The sequence below is a fragment of the Piliocolobus tephrosceles genome, chromosome 9, assembly GCF_002776525.5.
Source record: "Piliocolobus tephrosceles isolate RC106 chromosome 9, ASM277652v3, whole genome shotgun sequence".
Classification (NCBI taxonomy): Eukaryota; Metazoa; Chordata; class Mammalia; order Primates; family Cercopithecidae; genus Piliocolobus; species Piliocolobus tephrosceles.
The window spans coordinates 81,851,700-81,874,384 of NC_045442.1; the positions used below are offsets into that span (position 1 = coordinate 81,851,700).

Genomic DNA, 22,685 nt, shown 5'->3' on the forward strand with positions numbered 1-22,685 from the left:
CACGGATCTTGGACAGGGGCAGAGGACCACAAAATATGGAAAAGTTAGGATTGGGCTTCTAGTGGTGTGGAGTTCGTCAAAACACCAAGGGTGGGGATCTGAATATCAAAATCTTTCAGTTAGGAGATTCTACCTCACAGTGGTAAGAACTTCTAGGGCTGCAGCCTTACGTAAGATCCTTTTCCAATTTCAAATTCATATATAGCAGACTCAGGAATTCTGTAAATATAGAAATACCTCCTACGTGGAGGGCTCCCTGGCTTTCTTTTAAACTTCAGAAATGGGATGTCCCATATCACTTTTATTAGTATTCAGGCCTCTCTAGATGGCTTTTCTTCCCCCAGAATTTTCAGAAATCATGGCATGAGACTTTTAGTTAGAAGTTTAGCCTCTTTGAGGCCAATTATTTCTCCTTGGTCTCTAAAGTGTTAGGAGAAGAGAGCTTCTCACTGCTTATCTCCTTACATAACCTTGCAAAGCATTTGCCATGGTGCAAACAGGACCAAGACTCACATTAGAAACTTTGCAATTTGTTGCTCCAGTCACAATGGCACAATCCTATAACTCACTACTGGATAGAAGTGCCATTCAGACCCCTCAAAGGTAGGAGAATTTGTACCTCAAGAATGGCTGGAGTACTGCTTATATGATTGCAACACAATTGGGATTTTTTTTCCCATTAAGTCATCAAATTTAAGCAAGATTCACAGTTTCATTGACAACCTCATGTGCATAGCAATCACTTTAATGTAGGAGGGGAGAAAAGTGCAAAGCAGAACTCCAAAGTTAATTTTATCTAAAGTGGAGAATCAGGAATTGAAATTGAGTTCCTTATTGTTGTTTCATTTAATTTATCTCTGATATTATTCAGGGAAGTTGGGTGCAACATGATATTTGTACTGTCCTAGAGATTAAGTAAAATTGCATTTGAAATGACTTTGGTAAAATGCACCTGAGAACTTTGCCAATGGATAAGTTCGTCCAAGCCCCCAAAGCTATTCAAGGATCAGGGAACCAGAAAGGTACCTTGCTGTACAAATGCTCCATAGACAATCCAGATGGCACTGTGCAGAGTAGCAGAAGCTGATGGCCTGGGCTGGGCAGCACTCTGAGCTCTCACAGCCTGTATCCTGTTCAACACAAATATCAGCACACCAACCACGGGGATGGCTGCTGCAATGCATGCCCACACAGCAAAATCGAATGGAGCAAAGAGGGAGAAGATGCTGATTTTCTCCTCAGGTTTCTTGATTAGAATTCCCACCGAATAGTCCATGTACCGCTTGCTGAAGTCCACAACGCTCTCCCTTTCTGGGGTGATGGTGATGGCAGAGATGGCCAAGTCTGCTCTCTGAAAGGCAAAGCCATCTCATCAGACGGCAGTCCTCAGCTTACTGTTGGGCTCTGCCCTGGGTCAAGGTCCACCTTCTGCCCTTTGAACTGCTCTGTTCAGAGGAATGGCTTTGAGAGCTGGCACCCTGAGAGTCTGAATATTGTAAGGAAAATCCAACACTAAGTTGTCTGTCACTATTTCCTTCACCTTACAAGTTTCTCTCTTTTAAAAACTTCAGGAAACGACTTCTACAGAAAAGAGACGAGTAAAGCATCTCCATTTCTCTATGAATTATAGTTTATCTTCACTTTCTTGTTGTTTTCCTACCAAACTTTAGCTATCTTCTTTTTATTTTCCCTGTGTTTCCCTCTACCCTTCACCAAGAAGGCCCTTCTATCTTCTTCTAAGCCTGTCTGCATCCTCCCTACATGTTAAGACCAGAGGCACACTCCATTTCTTCATCACACCCCTCAGACTCTATTATCCCACATTGATCTCTCTCTTTGCTAAAACACTTCAGAAGTTATATGGTGAGTTCTACAACTACGTTAGACTTCATTAACATATTAGCCACTGAGTGTTTTATATGTAGACTTTATGCCAGAGAGTAAAATACTGAAAGAATAAAGGGGTCATCTACTTACTTCTATCTTCCCCCACCCTTAATTCATGGCTTGCAGACCCACAGGTTGATTCTTCCATGATAAAGTCATGGTGTGAAGAATCTCTATGGACGTTCCCTACTGTGACCTCAAAATTATCTCCCAAGATGTTTGCCTTCCAAAATAGGCTTCCATTTCAAAAACAGATAGAAACGCCATTAAGATGGATCCAGATTGTGAGGATGAAGCTGCCAAGTTTGGGGCGATCACAAGCTTCATTTCTGGATGGGTAGATGCCAGGTGACAATGGGGCCTAGAGTCCTCCTTTAGTCACAAGAGCACTGAAAGGCAGACGTCATAATGATCTGGGCTCTTGGCCCTCCAAGTGGGAGGCATCAGCAGAACTGGTTTCTTTTAGAATGACCAATAGTGACAACTGATTCAACCTCCATGCTCAAGTTGGGGAAACACACATGGAAGGATTTTTTTAAGGTTTAATATGTGGGCTAGGGACAGATATACTCATGTCCTAAACTGAAATTTAATACTATACCTTGAGTAAAGACAAAATATGGAGGTGACCCTATCAACACCCTCCTCTTACACTTGTCACACTGGCATCTCTGGTTCTTGCCTCTCTTCTAAAAATCCCAACATCTGGGGACTATTTTTAGGATTAGGAAAGTTTGGAGCATATTTAAGGGCTTAAAAAGAAATTTAGTGGAGCAGGATAGGCTTATAACACAGAATGAAGGTAAACTAATTTATGGAGCAAGGTTCGAAGGAGGCACAAAGGAATCAACTCATGACACAGGTGGAGGGGTTGTCCTGTGACAGTGGGAGAGACTGACAGGGGACAGGGGACACTCCCTTCTGTGGGAGATGGCAGGTGCCTGTAGATGTAAATTTCATAGGCATTAGAAGTACAATTTTATGCCCCAAAGTCTCAGTTTATTTCCCCAATATAGAAGTGCAATTATTTATTTATTTATTTATTTATTTATTTATTTATTTATTTATTTATTTTTTGAGATGGAGTCTCGCTCTATCTCCCAGGCTGGAGTGCAGTGGCCAGATCTCAGCTCACTGCAAGCTCCGCCTCCCGGGTTTACGCCATTCTCCTGCCTCAGCCTCCCGAGTAGCTGGGACTACAGGCACCCGCCACCTCGCCCAGCTAGGTTTTTTTTTTTGTATTTTTTAGTAGAGACGGGGTTTCACGGTGTTAGCCAGGATGGTCTCGATCTCCTGACCTCGTGATCCACCCGTCTCGGCCTCCCAAAGTGCTGGGATTACAGGCTTGAGCCACCGTGCCCGGCCTCATTTATTTTTTTAGTTGGGAAGGATAGAAGATTCTTAGGTAGCTCAAGAAGAAAGGTAAACTTTTTAAACAGTCTCTGAGAGACATAGCCAAGGAGCCCAACAGAGGACAAGTTAAAAGATTTTGGCAGTACTGAAGGGCCCAGCTGATTCTGGAGACCACACAGGGTTTCTACAGCAATCTGGACAGATTCGTAATTTCCTTCTCTAATTGAGTGCAGCAACCTGGATTTCTGAGTGAAGAGGATAGACAATAGAATCCATTCAGGCTTAGGGTGCAAGAAAAAAGTCAAGAACAGTGGGAGTCACAAGGGATGAAGGGAGGAGGGATTTATCTGGCCACCCATGGAGGATGCAGTATCAGAAAGGCACAGAAGCCGCAGAGAAAGATGCACCTCAAATACACACACTACGTGGAAAGAACCAGACACAAAAGACCACATCTTGTATGACACAAAAGACCACATCTTGTATACAAAATGTTCACTGAAGCAACTCTATGAGATACAAAGTAGATTAATGGTTGCCTAGGGCTGGGGGTAGGAATAGCATTAACTATAAGTAGGTATGAAAGATCTCAATGGGTTGACGGAAGTATTCTAAAACTAGATTATAATGAAGGTTGCACAACCCAGTACCTTTACTAAAAATCATTGAGTTGTATATCTAAAATGGGTAAATTTTATAGTATGTGAATTTATCACAGTAAAGCTGTTTCTTAAAAAGATTAATAGAAATCAGAGGAATGACAAGCCTAGTGTCTGATTTAAAAAGCAAAGGGCCTTTGCTGTCAGAGTAAAGGTTCAAAAGAGTCAGAAGGACAACTTGTTGTGGTCATGCAGTGGGCTAGTGATGGTGACATGTAAGATGCTAACAAGATGCATGGGGGTGAACAATGGAGTGCAGCACAGCAAAGCTCCCTGGAGGCGAGGGTGTCAAAGTACTGGGAGTCCAGAGTTGTCTACAGGGATGTAAGAAGTTGTCAGAATGGTGGCAGGAGGAATAATGGAGATGGAGGACTTGAGTCAGATGCCATCACGATCAATGATCATGGGGAAACGACCCAGGGTCATGAGATGACAAGAAGGGGGACATGGTAAGTGGCCTCATGCCATGAGTTTCAATGAGGATGCAGTTTCCACGGGAGGGAAGAAGAGTATGATTTAAATGAGTATGAGGACCTGCAGGATGCCACACCATCCACACATAGCAATGTAGACACACACATGTGTATGCATATCCTACCTGTGGTCTATGAGGGATAGGAGAATGAGCACTCACCAGTACCCCTGGTGGGAACTAGGTTTCTGCTTCACCCTAAATGTGGGGTGGTTCCCTGAAAGGTGTGCTACAGAGTAGGCACAGTGGATGATAGACTTCAAATGAATGACATAAGTGGGCAGGGAGGTAACACAGAGTGTCAGGGATGAGGAGATACAAGAGCAGAAATGGATGTAGCAGGGGATTTGAGGACAAAAGAGCCTTTGCGTGTGGAGAATGGTAACTGTGGTCTGTTTAGCTGGTCCCAAGGTTTCCACGGTGCAATTGGTCAAGTTTAGATATTACCCCAGAGGAAGACTAGGGTGCCCCTCCCCCTGGATCTGCTGTGGGGACCTACCTTGCTGATGAGCTCCCCGATCATCCCGTTCCAGGAGGTGTTATGGAGCTGGTGACCATACCTGCCATCAGGGGCTTGATAAATCTCATATTTGAAGCCCAGAGCCTTGGCCAGTGCATCCAGGACATCTATGGAGAACCCTTTGTAGCGCTTGGGCTGTCCTAGAATGTTCTCAGCCACCATCACGAAAGGCTCTTCCTGAGGACAACAGAATGAAGGTTCTCCAATTAAATAACAGGTTCATTAACACATATCTTGAGTGTATTGTTAGAGAGAAAGATGTGATTAGAACATTTGCAGTTCCCCAATTTAGGACTGGAGGCTCAACTTACCTGCCCTTTTCTAAAAGCCGTGTATGGACACTCAAGGAACAGTGCACAGGATGATCACTCCAATCAGTAGGTCCATACAGAGGAGGGGAGATTCATTTGTCTTATGTTATGTTATCCCAGGCTCTGCTCCAACCCCTACTTCCCTGAATAATATGGTTTGTTTTCCTTCCTCCATTTGTAACATCCATGCAGAGTTAGGACCCTGTCCTTAGAATATGCCAAAATTATACGAGGCCCACATAAGAAACATGAAACTTCTCATCCAGGATAATAAGTGGGGATAAAGTTCTGTGACATTAGGTTGAGAGAAAAAGCATTATGTCTACTGGCAATACTAGAAAGTGGATATGGATTAACTGGCCAAGGCCAGACCAGAAGCCAAAGGGTAAGATAAAATTCAAACCCAGAGTTCCGAGTTCAAAGCCATGCCATGCTCACACCTGCACATGTTGTGCTATGCCACATGTGAGCGAGGTGGTCATCTGAAAAATGCCTCAGCGCTCACCACCATTCCCCTTCCTTCTTGTGTGAAACTGAACAAGGGGCCTTTGGCAAACAGTTCCAGGGAGTATAGCTCATTAATTTAGTTGTGTTGGGAAATAGGGTGTAAAGCTTGTTTGTGGTGTGCAAACAGGGAATGCACAAATACTGCTGCCAAAGATTTCTGAGCCAAGGGAATGCTAGTGTCTGCTGGGACAGAAGGGACATTTGGGCATGTGTGACCCAGTCAGTAAGAGGCAAATCTATAACATCTCTTGCAGTTTTTATAAAAATGTGAAAAAAGCAATTGAAAGGAAGATGCTTTTAAGGTCTCTTACAAATGCAAAAGTCTATGATTCCAGGATACCCATGCAGAAAAGTTGCAACTACCAAATGGTCTTCATTCTGAACTTGTGTCACATGAGCCCATCAGTAGTGTTGGGTGCTAGGAAATGTCCTCCTCCAGCATCTATCTTGGGGTTCTGGCTACCAGAACACCTCTCCTAAGGACCAGTAGTGGGTCAAGATCCAGTTTACATCCAAGAACAAGGGGAGCAGCTGGGCCCCCTCTGGTCCTCAGAGGAGGCTATGGATGAGAAGTCCTTTTCTAGAGCAGCTCAGGGACTTCCTATGGAAAGCACAGAGGTCCTGGGGCAGAAACATCAATCTCACTCTTCCTTTCATTATTCACACAATTAGTTAAATGAAAGGCCTTATGAAAGCTCACAACACTCCTCAAGATTCTCTTCTCCCAAAACCCAGCATTAAACAGAAAGCAGCCTCTGATTCAACAGCCTGGATGGTGTAGCTCCCAGAATGTCCCCATGATCCTACCAAGACAGTCACCACTTTGAGAGTCAATCCTTGGAGGCGGCTGCCCATGGGCCTCTCTTGCAAGCTGCCATTCAAGCCCTTCTCTGAGTCCCACGTTGCCAACTGTGAAGGAGAAATAAAGATTATGAGGGATGGAACTGGCACCTATGCACACCTTAGGACCTCGGCTCCTACACTGGGAGCCTGAATTAGGCAGGTAGGGTAACAGCAGTCCCCTGGAGTTCCCAGAGACCCAGAGCCATTTTAAAACCCTAAAAACAATAGACATATGGTAAGCAGAGTTACATGTCCTCCTTCAGCTTGCCTGGATCTCTAGAGCTCAGCACAGCCCTAAAATGGAACCAACTGGTGAGAACTTGTCTCTAAAACAAATGTTTATGTCCAGTTTTATTCTGTTCACCCACAGAGGCCATGTCACTGTGATGCCTGCAAAATACCCTCTTTGTTTAATTATTCCTTTGGCTTGCCCAGGCCACAAGGCCCTTGAGTTCAGCCATTGCTCCCTCCATGGGTAGGATGAGGCTCAGCAGTAAAGCAAGTAGCAAACACTCAAGTGCACAGCTTGCCTTGCACCCCGGTGCCTATGGCAAGCAGGGTCAAGAGCTTCCTGCCTGTTTTCACTGTGGTGTCAGCTGCTTCATTTTCCTTGATAGGCAGGTAGAGGCTAATGGCAGGGTAAATGTGCTCTGAGTCTGCTACATTCTCCTAAGCCTGCAGAGTGTACCCAATAGCCAGATGCATCTCTGACAGTCATCCTAAGGTGGTCACGGAGAACCTACCTTGGCTCAGAAACAATGAGGAGACACAGTTGTTCATGAGACTGCTTTCCCTCCCTGTATCCTTGCAGGGTCTATACAATGACAAAACTTTTGTCTGGGAAATGATTCTCAACTATTAATGGAGAAGACATAACAAAATGCAGATACCCAGCCCCATCTCAAGTCAACTAAATCAGGATCTCAGGGCCTGAGCATAGGAAGTTAATGCCTCCCGAGTGCTCCTGATACTGCAGCCAAGGTTGAAAACCCCTGCTCTTCTAGGTCACTGGCCCTCCAACTTGGCTGCATATTAGTATCTCTTCAGGGGGGCTTTATAATAAAAGGTACTGAAAGTTGGGTCCTACCCCCAGAGACTCTTATGTAATTGGTCTGTAGTGTACTAGAGATGAATATTTTAGCTCCCCAGGTGATTCTAATGCACAGCCAGAATTGTGAACCACTGTTGTTGATTAAAGCCATGATGCTCAAACTATGATATCCACACAAATGGCCCAGGGAGTTTCTATGCACTTTGTGATTCTGGCGCCTGAGATTATTCATGTCTAACAAGTTCCCAGGTGATGCTGCTGCTGCTGCTGCTGCTAATCCATGGACCACCATTTAAATAGCAGGGGGCTAAAGGGTCAAACTGCCACAGGCAGTATATACTGTTATCAGGGAAAAATCCATAAGATCCCCTAGTTAACCTGAAGAGAAGAAGAACCCCAGTAGAAAAGTGCTACTGGGAGCCCTGAAGGAACCACCAACTGTTCCACTTAAGAATGCTTCTACTCTCTCAGCATTTCCCATGGTTCTGACATCTGCAGCAGCGTCTGCACACTGAGCCCTGACTATAAGGCCATAGAACCTGAGGGGCCATTCCTCCTGGAAGAGACAACAACTCTGAGATATAAAGTAAAACCATCAGAATAAGAGATGGAGTTCTAGAGTCAGTTTTACAGAAACCTGGAATTTCCTGTTGTCACCTTGGACATGATGCCCAACAAGACCCACTCCATTCTAAATAATAGGATGCCTTGGTGTGATGAATAAATAAATTAGTAAAAAACATGGCCATGTACCCTGAAGAACCACCCACCACCACCACCACTAATTAATTTGGGGGCATTGAGATAAAGAACAAATGAAGATCTACCCAAAATTCAGCTTAAAGACCTTGAAGATACCAATATACCACACTTTGGGTAATGATACAGTTTAAAAAAAAAAAAAAAGCAAAAATCATGGCTATTTCTCCATTGGATCTTAAGAAATAGGTTGGGAGCTGTGGCTTATGCCTGCAATCCCAGCACTTTGGGAGGCCAAGGCGGGTGGATCACTTGAGTCTAGGAATTCAAAATCAGTCTGGGCAATATGGTGAAATACTGCCTCTATAAAAAATAAAAATAAATTAGCCAGGTGTGGTGGCATACACCTGTAGTCCCAGCTACTTGGGAGGTTGAGGTGGGAGGTTCAATTGAGACCAGGAGGTCAAGACTGCAGAGAGCCGTAATTGTGCCACTGCATTCCAGCCTGGGCAACAGAGTGAGATCCTGCCAAAGAAGGAAGGGAGGAAGGAAGGAAGGAAGGAAGGAAGGAAGGAAGGAAGGAAGGAAGGAAGGAAGGAAGGAAGGGAAAGAAATACAGAAAGAAAGGGGGGGAGATTGAGAGAGGAAAGGAAAGGAAAGGGAAGGAAAGGAAAGGAAAGGAAAGGAAAGGAAAGGAAAGGAAAGGAAAGGAAAGGAAGAAATTGCATGAAGATGCAGAATCGATTCCTACAGCTGGATTAAAATGCTTGTCAGTGGGAAGAGGACAAATTCAGACAAATGGGGACAAGGGGTTGATTGCCCCTATTCTTTGGATGTTCTACCATGGACTCACTGGGGCAGGAGTGGATATTTATTTGGGGTGCCTGCATCTGCACTACACTGCTTAGCCCAGATGCTGGAGCTGCTTAGCCCTGATGTGTATACTGCTACTTCTCCTGGGTGTGGGTGGAGTTGTAGAGGTCTTCTTGACCACCCCAATGGCTCATAGAGTCATAACAGAAGCCATCTTGTCTTAATGATGATGCAACCATTCCAGACACTCCATACTCTATCTTGCACCAGGACCCTTTTGCCTAACATCTGCTGCCAAACCTTCCTGGCACAGTGAAGGGGCATCTTAATTCTCTACTGTCTTGGCTTGAGTGAGTGTTTGGAATGGGGCTCTGTGCATCTTGATCAAGAAGGCCTTCTCTGTCTTTCTACTGGGATTGTAATCAGAAATTAGAATGGAGGATGGAGGCAGGAAGAAACAGTTGGGATGAAGCCCTGAACATCATTCTCTACTTCTGGCCCACTGCTTGGCTCTAGGAGGCACCACCTCAGTCCCCCTAGATCTTTGCAACAGCTTTCTCATTGGTTTCATTACTCTCAACCTCTCTCTCTTACAGCTCATCCTTCAATAGGCAAGAGGGTACCCTTACAACAAATAAACTCAAATATGAACTATATTAATTAAAATATTCTAATGAATTCCTTTTTCCTACAGAATAAATCCTAAGACTTTTAAACTTGGCCTAAAAGAAAAGCCTTCCTCATCCAGAGCCAATCCTGACTCTCAACCTCACTTTAGTTTATGTAGTTATGGTATACTATAATCCCCAAAATTCCTCCTCCTTTCTCAGGCACACCACATTCCCTCCTGATATTTGTATCTGGTTTCTTTCTGCCTGGAATGACCTTTCTCTTCTTCTGGGTCTGGTAAACTCTTACTTGTTTGTTGAAATGAGATTTCACTTTAGAATAGTTTTAGATTTACAGAAAAGTTGTAGATGCTGTGCAGAGAATGTCAATAGATCGATACCCAGTTTTTCCCATTGTTAAGATATAACATTAGAATGACACATTTATCACCACTAATGAATGTTCAGCCTAATATCCATGATTTATGCAAATCTGCAATAGAAATGAAATAGAAAGATCTCCAGTTCCTTCTACTCTTGGCCTAAGTCAGTAAGTCAGCTGTGGCATTGGGGTTTCTTGCCATGTTCTCTGGGGTCAAAACCCTGTCTTCATAAGCTGTCTAGAGCCTCAGGCTCCTGGGCTGGACCTGGCCTTTCTCATTCCTATCTCAGGGTCTCCAACCTTGCCTTGAATTCCAGGCTCTCCTCTCCAACATTAACTTCTGTAACTGAGGAAGAAGACGGGAACTTGGAGGTGTGAACTTAGCAGACGTTCATGAGTCAGTAGACCTATGCTCTAGTTGTTGTCACCACTTATGTGAGTGACCTCAGACAGCACTTGACAGCACAGTGCTTGAAACATAGAAAGAGTCAACAAATATTTTTTCAATAAAGTACACTTTACTGAGATTCCATCATTTTCTTTTCTTTTCTTTTTTTTAGACAGGATCTCACTCTGTTGTCCAGGATAGAATGCAGTGGTATGATCATGGCTCACTGCATCCTCTGCCTCCTGGGCTCAAGTGATCCTCCCACCTCAGCCTTCCAAGTAGCTAGGACTACAGGAGTATACCACTACATCCTGCAAATTTTTCTGTATTTTTTGTAGAGATGAGGTTGTGCCATGTTGCTCAGGCTGGTCTCAAACTTCTGGGCTCAAGAGATCCACTGACCTCAGCCTCCCAAAATGTTGGGATTACAGGCATGGGCCACTGTGCCCAGCCGATTCTATTTTCTTATCTATGAAATGGGAAATAAAAATCTTCCTTGCCTATCAAATTGAGGGGCTGTTCAAAGAAGAAAATAACTTTGAAATAGTCTATTATAAAATAGCTTAATTAAAAATCACAAAGTAAAGAACCAGGATATAAGACTGCATACAATATGACCTCAATTATGTTTTTCTTTAAAGCAGTGGTAAAAATGGGAGAAGATACATTAAAATGTGATACATGGATATGTGTGTTACACATAGGTGATGGAATTACAAGTAATCATTACTACCTTCTTTACCCTCTTCCTGATTTTAACAAGATTTTCACTAATAGGAAGTAAAATAAGCTTTTGATAAAAATAACTAGCATAGATGATTGAGCAATATCCTATCACATGCACTTGTACGACTGAAAACTGCATGATGGGGGAGCAACTGGAGTCAAATTACCTGTCAATATGTCAAGGCCAATCTGAGAGTCAGAACCCAATAAATCAGTGATTTGGCTCTAAGGAATTTTGGTCTAGGGGTGCTTCATCATGAAGGGGCATATGGCTAGTTTGACCAGCACAGCTTCTCATATTCTAGGATCTCTCCAAGATGGTGGGAGCTCTGTAAACTGTTGGGTTGGGAGATAGGAAGTGGCCACAGCTGAGGCCCAGATCTATGAAGATAAGCAATCCAAGTAATCTTTCTCCACTGAGAAAGAGGAGCAGCTCCAAATCATTTTAGTTAATATTCAGACAATCTTAATACGAGAAGGCCATGTAAATTAAAATGGAATTTCATGAAGGAAAAAAAATTCTTCCAAGCCTATTATCATGCTTATCTCTTCATCTAAAAGTGGTTAGGACTTAAAAAGTATTTTTGTTTTGTTTTGTTCTGCTTTAATACAGACTTCTCTTTCTCCCTAGCCTTTAGGCATCCTGTACCCTGGCAAAGCAAGAAAAAAATACTTCAAAGCAAAAAATCAAAATTCTGCCTTTCAAACACATCAAAGTGCAACTATGTTCCAGGATTCAGGATCCTTCATATTGAGTAGGAAAGTTTATTATTCCCTCATATCAGACAGAAGCCAAGTGCTCCAAGCTGAGTGAATCTCCCCATTTCCACAAAACCATGTGCTCTTGCCCAAATCTTAAGACAACAGTGGTAAACCTCCACCATTTCTGGGCAAGGCCATCCGTCTGTGATCCAAAATATAAGGCCAGAACATAGAAAAGCACGGTTCACATGAAATAATCCAGTGGAATATTTTTAAGTAAATGAAGGCTTTAAATGGATTACCAGCCCTGTAGTCAACCAAGATCAGAACAGACTTGCATCCCACCTCCATCCTGAGGGTGTCTGGCGCTCCCCACTCCGAATGCTCAAGAAAATGTTTCAGTCAATAAAAGCCAAATGAAGCCGATGGACTTGATAAATGGGAAGCCAGAAAAACCTTTTACCCAAAGAAGTCCCGACACTTAGTCATACAGCTCCAGACCATTTCATTTGTACCTAAGTGTGTCTACTCTGACTTCCCCTTGTATTTTGCAGACAGAATTTTGTTTACAGGATTGATGAATTTATGGCCACAGACACCCACTTTTGACAGCTGACCTGTCAAGATCAGTGCCTCAAAAACTAATTTCCAGCACTGTTAAACAAAACAAGTACTGCTGCTATTTGATAAGACAGCTACGGTTTTCATTCATTGCTGAGATCTGCTCTACCCAAACCAGAAATGTGGATGGAGCCAGAGGTTACAGCACAATCATCACTTGAAAGGAGATATATGGCCTCAAAATCTGATTATGACAAACAACTGTGCAAGAGATCAGCCAATTGGAGAATATATTTCACAAATCACTGGTCTCAGGAAAATATATTTCCCAAGTCAACCGGGCTGTTCTTCAAGTTAGTGTTTCTGAGTTGTAAGATGTGGGGATTTGGGACTTTGTGGCCCTGTCCTTAATAAATGCAGGGCTATTAACCCTAAATGGGACAAGTGTCCTTTGGAAGATTGGGCTTCATGTTCTGTAGACTAGTTATAAAGGTGTCTTAAAGTGTCATTCTCTTTTCATGGGGAGGGAGGATAGAAAGAGGTGCAATCTAACTGTTTTACAGCCCAGGGACAGAATATAACCAATTTCATACAGAGAGCATTGTATATTCCTGCAAAGGGAAGGACAGAGGAAGCGAGGAAAGAAGGAAAGTGGGAAGGAGGGAGGGAGGGAGGGAGGGAAGGAAGGAAGGAAGGAAGGGGGAAAGGAAGGAAAGGGAGGAAGCAAGAGAAGGAAGGAAGGAGTCAAGGCAGGAGGGAGGGAAGAAGGGAGGGAGTGAAGAAGAGAGAGAGGGAGAAAGGGAGGGAGGGAGCGAGGGAAGGAAGAAAGGAAGGAGGGAAGGAAGGAAGGAAGGAAGGAAGGAAGGAAGGAAGGAAGGAAGGAGAGAAGGATGGAGGGAGGGAAGGAGGGAAAGGGAGGAAGCAAGAGAAGGAAGGAAGGACAGAAGGCAGGAGGGAGGGAAGGAGGGAGAGAGCAAAGAAGGGAGAGAGGGAGAAAAGGAGGGAGGGAACGAGAGAAGGAAGGAAGGAAGGAGAGAGGGAGGGAGGGAAGGAAGGAGGGAGAAAGGAAGGAAGGAGAGAGGGAAGGACAGAGGAAAGGAATGAGAGAGGGAGGGAACGAAGGAAGGAAGGAAGGAAGGAGAGGAGGAAGGAAAGAAGAAGGAGGGAGGGAGGAAGGAAGGAGAGAACGAGGGAGGGAGGAAGGGAGAGAGGGAGAAAGGAAGGGAGAGAAGGAAGAAGGAGGAAGAAAGGAAGGAAGGAAGAAAGGAAGGAAGGAAGGAAATAACCCCAAATCTCATGTTTAATAATATCCAATAAGACAATGGATCAATAAGTCACAATTTTACAGCTCAGTGACAAATACTTTGTTGGTAAGCTTGTCTCAAGGTAGTATTGGAAAGCAAGAGGTGAAGATTTTATGGCCATATCTATCAGACCTCACAACCACATCTGAAATCCCATAAGAGCTGTGTTCTCATCAACCAGCGACTGCCATGATCTGAGTGCAGATGGCCCCAGCCTCAGTGATGATGGCCATAGTGGGTCTGTCATTATGTCAGTGTATGGGCTTTTCTAAAACAATGAGTCATCTTTTAGGGTTTTTTTTCTTTGTTTACTTTTATTGGAAAGCAAATGGGCTCAGAGTATGTTTCAAAGGATCACAGCCTTAAATAAGGGTAAGGTGAAACAGAACTCACTATCTTGAATCAGCTTGAAATGGACATTCGGCCAGCACTGATATCAGATAATCCATTGCAAGTCTTAACCTTCAGCTAAATGCAGGAACAACATGTTTAGATACAAACACAGCACCTTGGAAGGAGACTGTGAACATCTGAGGGTAGAATATTAATATTGGTAGCCAGGATTCCCGAAGTAAGGTATAACTTGAGAGTTCATTTTGGGAATGCCAGCATATCAGAGCTAATGAACCTGGGCCTTGGAGGGTATGAGTCACAGGAGTTGGCAGTCAGAGCCGAATTAATACACCCATGAGGAAGGGGCTAGGACCACTCTTGAATATCTCAGGCATGTGAATAGGAAGGAGTGATTATCACTCTCTAAGATGGAAAGAATTGAGAGTATCCATCTCAGTTAGGACCATTTGCACAAGGAATTGAGATTTTGGTGTGAAAGACACACTATCTTAAAAACAAGTCCTAGAAGGACGTGTGTTAAGTGTCCAGAGGACAGAGCTGTAAGAAACTAAAAGAAGAGTGAAATGGACAGGAGGGCTATCATATACAGGGGCTTTTGAAAAACCTTTAGCAAGGATGAGGAAAAGATACTTCCCAGTGGTGCTGGAGAGAAAGACAATGAAAACTAGCAGAAATGCCTTCTGCACTGGCAAGAGATCACTCATAATGAAGGCAAAGGAAATGCTCAAGCTCTAGCTTCCACTACCTTAAAGCCCAGGCCACAAAGGTCTCAGTGGGCTCACACAGGATAAAAGGACCGACCAACTCTAATAATGCTGTCAATGGAGTCTTTTGTCATATTAAGAGCAAGGATGGAGGCAGGCAGTTCCACTTCTGCTTAAGACATAGAAAGGAGCAAGAGGATTTGGGAACAACAACAACAGTAAAGCCAGATAATCAACTAACCATACATATATATAAAGTTAGCCTATAAGACACTTGCAATCACAAAACCACCCTTTGAACTGAATTTCAAATGGTATGAAACCCCTCCAAGTAGAGACAGGATGCAAGAAGTGTTTCTGCTCTATGGCAGAGCATGGAGCAAAAGCAGGTGGTAGTTATAAAAGTGAGTAAGAAGAAAAAACCCTGGTATTTTAACAATCTTAAAGATCAAGTGTTGGTCTTTAACAGTCAGGATCCCTGGGCCCTAGACTCAAGGGAGGCCACATCTACTCATCAGCCCTTCTCCATCAAACCTCCACTGGATGGAGCAGGAAAAAGAAAAATGTAAGTACCATCCAAAAGTTATAGGAAAAATATCAAACATGTGTGTACCCAATAAAGGATATATATCAAGTACACATAAAGAAAACTCACAAACAACTCATTTTAAAAAATAGAGAAAGGACTTATTTTTCCAATAAGAAAGACATATGATAGGCCAATATGCACATGAAAACATATATGCTCCACATCATGAGTCATCAGGGAAATGCAAAGTAAGGTGACAAGGCAGTACACTAAATCTCACTCAAATGGCTAAAATCAAAGACTGATGTTACCAAGTGTCACTGAGAATCTGGCAGGTAAATTCTGCAGCCACATTGGAAGACACTTTGGCAATTTCCTATAAAGTTAAACATACAATGTTAAGCTCAGCGATTCCACTTCTAGACATTACATAAGGGGGATGTAAACCATGTCCATACAAAGGTCCATATGTGAATGTTCATAGAAGCTTTATTCATAATAGCCAAAAAATTGAAACTCTCCAAATGTGGATCAGCTGGTGAATAGATAAACAAAGTGTGGGATATTTACACAACAGAGTACTACTCAGCAATAAAAAGCAACAAGCAACTGACACACACAACAACATGGATAAAGCTCAAAAGCCTTACGCCAAGTGAATGAAGCCAGACATAGGAGACTGTGTGATTTACGGTGCTGTTAATATGGCATTCTCGAGAAGGCAATATTACAGGTACTGAAAACAGATCAATGTTTGTCTGGAGGTGGTAATGGTAGAAGGGTATCAAATGCAAAGAGGAAGGTGGGACATTTGGGGTAATGAAAGTGTTCTATATTTTGAATGGCCTGGTGCCTACGTTACCATATATATTTGTCAGAGCTGATCAAACACTGTATACCTCAAATGGATAGATTTATTGCACATACTAAATAAACCATATGGTTTATTTAGATAAAGTATGTGCAATAAATCCAGCCATTTGAAATCATTATATATAAAATCATTATATATATATCATATACTTGTATCTAAATATATATATGGTTTATTTAGATACAAATACGTGCCATACACACACACACACACACACACAATGATTTTTTAAATGATGGGCCATGTGCTGAGGAGGTAGGTAGTGGCACTAACCTGTCATGTGACTCAACTATGACCTATTGGTAAGGATGATGAGAGAAAATGATTGCCAAAATAACATTATAGATGGTCACAGTGGCTCATGCCTATAATCCTGACAACTTGTGAGGCTAAGGCAAGAGAATCACTTGAGCCCAGGAGATTGAGACCAACCCAGGCAACATAGCACGACTCCATCTCTAAAAATAAACAAATAAAAAACAGCCAGGCATTGTGTCATGTGCCTGTATTCCCAGATACTCAGGAAGTTGAGGTGGGAGGATCACTTGAGCCCAGGAGTTCCAGGCTCCAGTGAGCCATGATTGAGCCACTGTACTCAAGCCTGGGTGACAGAATAAGACTTCAACTCAAAACGAAACAAAACAAAACAAAAATAACATTACGATCAATTGTAGTATTCTCAGGTGACTGTGCTTTAATTACATGGAGCTAGATGGTATCAAATGGCCAAAATATTATCAATCTCAAAGAACTAGATGCATCATTATACGAGTTTAGGAAGAATATAAGTACAGTTTTAACTGCAAATAGTTCCATGGTGTGTGTGTGGGGGGGGAAATTAGATTACATAACATTGCATACAATGTGATCCAACTTTTCAAAAGCTTATTTCTTTTTGTGAGATGGTGCACATATAAGCCTAAGCTCAAAGGTAGTTATAAGTAGCTGTTTCTGGCATTGGGTGGAGCAATGGGATTATAGGGAATATTCGTCTCTTGCACTCCACAGTCCTATACAGTTAGAATTGTTTTACTGAGAGGAAGCATTGTTTTTATAATCAGAAGAAAAACAATAAAGCAATTTTCATTTTGAAACTGCAGTGCAGTCTAGCTAATGACTGTAATGTTGATTTTGTACCTCTCTTTAATTGTTTCAGGTGTATTGGCTTTTTCTCTCTAAATAAACTGCAAGTTCCAGCAAAGGCATTCTCTATAGCGGGACAAGCCAGGCTGGAATACTGTTTCTTCCACAGATGAGCCTGGAAACCTTTGGCAAAGTATGAACTGGTCATATTTGTTCTCTGGGCTCAAGTGTCTTCATGTGTTTCAAGTTCCATCAGATATTAGTTATTGTTATTAATAATACGGTATCTCCTCTTAAGTCTATTATGCTCAGGCCCATACTAACAGATTTGAGATTCTTGTTGGTTTTAATTGACCCGAATTAATCACCCTATGTACACTATACCTCAGTCTGAAGTCTGACAAGACACTTTTGACAGTCAATTCTATGAGTTCTTACACTGAAAAAAGTGGCAGATGTCTCCCATTACACTCTCTCAAACTCTGAACTGGCTCCTCTCTCTGGAACATCCTTCTCTTCCTTTGTCCTCTGCCTCCTACTCATCCTTTGAATATCATTCTAGAGATCTTTCGTTGTACCTCCATGAAGTACAAGGTAGTTATAAGTAGCTGTCTCCCTTGGGTGAGCCCATGATATCCTGACCATGCCCCTATGGAAATGCCTTTTATAATATATTAAAATTTTATGTCTATCTGTTCACAAATACACTGCAACTTTTTTTTTTTTTTTTTGCAACAGAGTCTCTCTGTCACTCAGGCTGGAGTGGCGTGGTATGATCTTAGCTCACTGTAACCTTTGCCTCCCTGGTTCAAGCAATTCTCCTGCCTCAGCCTCCCAAGTAGCTGGGATTACAGGTGCATGCCACCACACCTGGCTAATTTTTGTATTTTTTTTAGTAGCAACAGGGTTTCACCATGTTAACCAGGCTGTTCTCGAACTCCTGACCCCAGGTGATCCATCCACCTCAGCCTCCCAAAGTGCTGGGATTACAGGTGAGCCACTGTGCCTGGCCCACATAACTTTTTGTTAAGGCAGAGACCATCTCTTCCTCATTTTGATTTGCTCAATAAAATCTTGTTCGGAAAACTAATAATATTGATCATCTTCTGGGTGCTTCCTCATTAACTGGCTGGAATGTCATGCTTTTCTTAGACTCAAGGTCCCAGATTATGCCTTATATTTGAAGCTCTGCAAAAGGTTTTCTCATTCAGTGCTGATTTATTTCCAGTGGTTGAAATTTCCTGGGCTGGATTTTCTCTTTTGCATGATTTTGTGTTGGAAACTTACTTTAAGACTTGTAGTCATGGTAAAGTATTAGGATAATAAATATTTTCTTTAAAAACTCGCTTGATATGTCTTTACCACTAGGCCCCTGTGTGTGGTCTGTGGGCCAGGAGCATTGCAGTGTGGCTCCATCCCACATCTATTGAATTAGTTTCTATATTTTGACAAGATTCCCAGAAGAACACAGGCACAGTAAAGTTAGAGAAGAACAATTTCTATATCATGGTACCATCATTTCTTGCTTGGGACCTTTATGAGCTGCCTTAACTATCCTTCAATTTCTTTCTTATCCACCCCCTATCTAAGCCTCCCTCAACCCAGCAGACAGTTTTCTTTCCTTTTCTTTAAGAAAATTGCTTTATTTCATTCTTCTCAAAATTCTCAAATGGTTTTCAGTTACACTTGGGTCATCCTTTTCATGGTCTGTAAGACTCACCAAGATGTGATCCATGTCTGCCTTTAACCCCATCCACCACACTTTCTACCTCACTCACTACACCCCACCGACACTGGCCACCTTTCACTTTCTCTCTCAAGCCTAGGTCCTTTCTGATTAGGAACTTTGTGATATCCTTCATGTTCCCAGTAAATCTTACCTCTGCCATTCACATCTCATGGTTGGTTCTTTCTCATCTGGTGGGTCTTGCCTGATGAGTTTTACTCTTGATAAAGGCCTTCTCAGTTTCACTCTTCCTAAGCATTTTAATATTTTTAAACACAAGACCTTGATATTTTCTTCATACCTCTCAAATATTGAAACTGTGAAAAGCACCCTCCATAATAGGGAGGATGTCTGTTTTGCTCACCATCATACACTAAACATCTGACACACTTTCTGGCATATGTCATGTACTTAACAAATTATTTGTGGAATCAGGAAATAAATTAAAGAACTAGTCCATGGATAGTTCTTTAACTATTCCATAAAGGACCATACAGTAAATATTTTAAGTTTTCTGGGCCAGATGGTCTCTGTGGTCAACCACTCCACACATTGAGTAGTGGAGTTGGGTTCCAGTAGACTTTACTTACAAATTAAGCGGCAGGCTGCATTGGGCCCAAGGGCCATAGTTTGTTAATCCCTGAAATGTTGATACCTTTATTATATTGTTCCCTCTGCCTAGAATGTTCTTGCTTCAGTTGCATATTTCAAGGAACTACCTTTCTTTCAAGGTTCAATTGTCAGTTAAAAAAATTGTTTAATTGCCGTGTTTTCAGGAAATCCCATTTTATCTCTCCAACTAGAAGTGACAGATCCTCCTGCATCTTTAACGCATTATGCTTACCCCTTTTCATGGCACTGATCACATTCAGATTTCCCTGAGAGTTCCTGCAGCAGATTGTATTTTCTAAAGATGGTTGTGACAATATTCCCCATCCCCCATGCTCTTCTGTAATGTGACTTCTCCACCTCCTATCAGGAAGAGAAGTGTAATTACTCTTCCTTTAAATCTGGTCTGAATCTGATGCTCTGTCTTTGAGACTAGGTCAGAAAGGGCCATGCAGTGTCTACTTAGTTCCCTTGAGACACTTGCTCTAGGAAAAAGTTTTTCAACCCAACACTATTGGCATTTGGGGCCAGATAATTATTTGTGGGTTGGTGTGGGGGCTATTCTGTGCATTGTAGGATGTTTAGTTGCACCCTTGACCTCTGCCAAATAGATGCCAGTAGTGCCTCTCTCCCGACTCCCCGGCCCCCAACCAGTGTGACAACCAAAAATATCTCCAGACATTGCCAAAAACCCTTGGAGAATAGAATTATACACCCACGCCCCCCGCAAACACCACCCATTGAGAACAAATTATCTAGGAGAATCCAGTTTTGCCTGCAAAAAGTACAGCAAACCTGAGACCGCCATGCTGGAGAGATCACATGTGGGTCCCACATGGATCCCATATGTGTCCAGCCTTCCAATCACCTCTGCCAAAGCACTAGACATGTGAGTGAATCCATCTTAGATCCTGAAGAGCGGTGCATAAACTAGCTGAGTGTCATTGAGTGACTTTAGTTAACATTAGAAGAATCCCCAAGACAAGCCCTGACCAAATTTCTAACATACAGAATCCATTAGACATTTATAAATTATTATTTTATGAAATTCTAGGTTTTCATGCAGTAAGTAACTTGAAAAGAAGTTAGTCCTGGAAATGCAGTGATACTATAAGAAATATATATAAAATATGTGGAACTGGCTTTGAGGCTGTGTATAGGAAAGGAGATAGGAGAACCTTAAGGAGACTTTTAGTGGAACCAAAACTCAGGAAAACTACTGTAGGAGTTTAGGGAAAAATATTGGAAGCTGATAAAAAAAAGCTACCTTTGTTATTAGGTTGGTGAGAAAGTAATTGTGGTTTTTGAAATTAAAGTAATGGCAAAAGCCACAATTAATTTTTCACCAACCTAATATCTAGAGGCAGAAAATTTTAGAAATTTTTCACATGCAGTAATATGGAAAGTAGAAAATCCACTTAATAAACTGGTGAATCTAACTACTGAGGTGTTCAGGCAGAAATGTGAATGATCCTTTGGTTTCTCTTAATTGCATGTCATAATACATGCATAGGTGCATAGATAGTTCATAGATTAAGTAAAGAAGGGATTCTGTTTTCAATCAGAATTTAAAGAAAGTACATAGAAGAGAGAAGCCAAGATTTGTTGGATTCAAAAATAAAACATTTTTTATTCTCAGTCTTTTCTAGCAGAAAATTCCAAAATAAGAGAAGTTCTCAATGCAAAGATCATCTCCTGCAGACTAGCCAGAAAATGTGGACCCATGAAATGAAGGGTATAACTGTAAACCCTTTCTTAAGACTTCATACATATTTAAAATGCTGCCTTGAAGACTTCTCAGAAAGACAAAAGACTTTCTATAATCTTAAAGGTGTACCTCACAGACCTTCTCTGTTAGACAACAGAAATTCTAAAAATCCCTAGCAGCCTGTTTGGGAATTCAAGCTAAAGAAGAGACTGTCAAAAATATTTGCAAGTGTGCTTTTATCTAATGTGGTCAACAACCAATAAACTTAATTTTAAAACCCACACAATTTTTAAAGTAAGTGTAGTGTCAAAAGCATGACCAGGTTAGACTAAATGGGTCAGAGACAATACAGAATGAGAGAGACATTTAGATGCCTGAACTATGGGAAGGAAATCAGCTGCAAAAAGAATCTACATTTTTTTAATGGAAAACTAAGGATGATGTGGGAAGAATCAAGAGCTCAAAGGTAGAGTGAAGAAACAGAGAAGCAGTAACAAGTTTTAATTGAGGAGTTAATGACATGAGCCCAGCTGGATATGAAAATTGCTATCGACCAGTTCTCCATCCTTACAAATGGTAATCCTTATTGCAGTTATCCTATGACTACCTTACTTTCATATCTTGAGTGCAAGGGAGTTATATCATTTGTCTCTTTAGATTTAGGTATTCAGGTTGAAAACTATACTTGGGAAGATGTACCCAAGAATCTGTACTCAAAGAGCTTCATCTGTACCTCAAGCTGACTTAGATGATGAGATCCTAGACTCTGAGTCAATGCCCTAAATGGTACAAGTCTTTGAGGTTCTTTAGAGAGGGAGTTGAGGGTATTTTTTTCATTTGAGAGGGGTGTGGATCATTATAGCCATCAGAAGTAGGATAGCAGGTTGCACCTTCCAAGTTTAGCAATAACATCATCCTATGCTCTTCTAGAATGTGACCTTGTCACTTCCACATCTTCATACAAAGCCTAACCTCACCCCTCTCCCTTCAATATTGATTGGTTTTATTTGTAATTTCTAAATTGTTGTGGAAGTAACATTTTGTGACTTCTGAGTCTACATTCTAAATGGCCTTCAATTTCCACTTATGACCCTTGCACTGGGGCAAGTCAGCCACCATATAAGAGATTCAACAGCTTGAGATCACCATGCTGAAGAGGCTACATGTAGATATCCTGGAAGATAGTTCTAGATGATCTCGGTCTTTCAGTAACTCCCACCAAGGTAACAGGCATGCAAGTGAAGCTCTCTTGAACCCCCCTGAGTACAGCTAAGTGACCTCAGTTGAAATCACCCATCCAATCCTGCATAAC

The 22,685-nt window shown here is 42.0% G+C and overlaps 1 protein-coding gene across 1 annotated transcript in view; it reads right to left on the minus strand.

The window, feature by feature from the left end:
- Positions 1-22,685, minus strand: part of GRID1 (glutamate ionotropic receptor delta type subunit 1) — a 786,921-nt gene that overhangs the window by 135,377 nt on the left and 628,859 nt on the right. Inside the window, exons 9-11 of the mRNA XM_023226082.3 lie at positions 6,517-6,618; positions 4,871-5,068; positions 1,027-1,351 (exon numbers count right to left, since the gene is read on the minus strand). Coding sequence (XP_023081850.1) covers positions 1,027-1,351; positions 4,871-5,068; positions 6,517-6,618 — 625 coding nt within the window. The remainder of the gene's footprint in view (positions 1-1,026; positions 1,352-4,870; positions 5,069-6,516; positions 6,619-22,685) is intronic.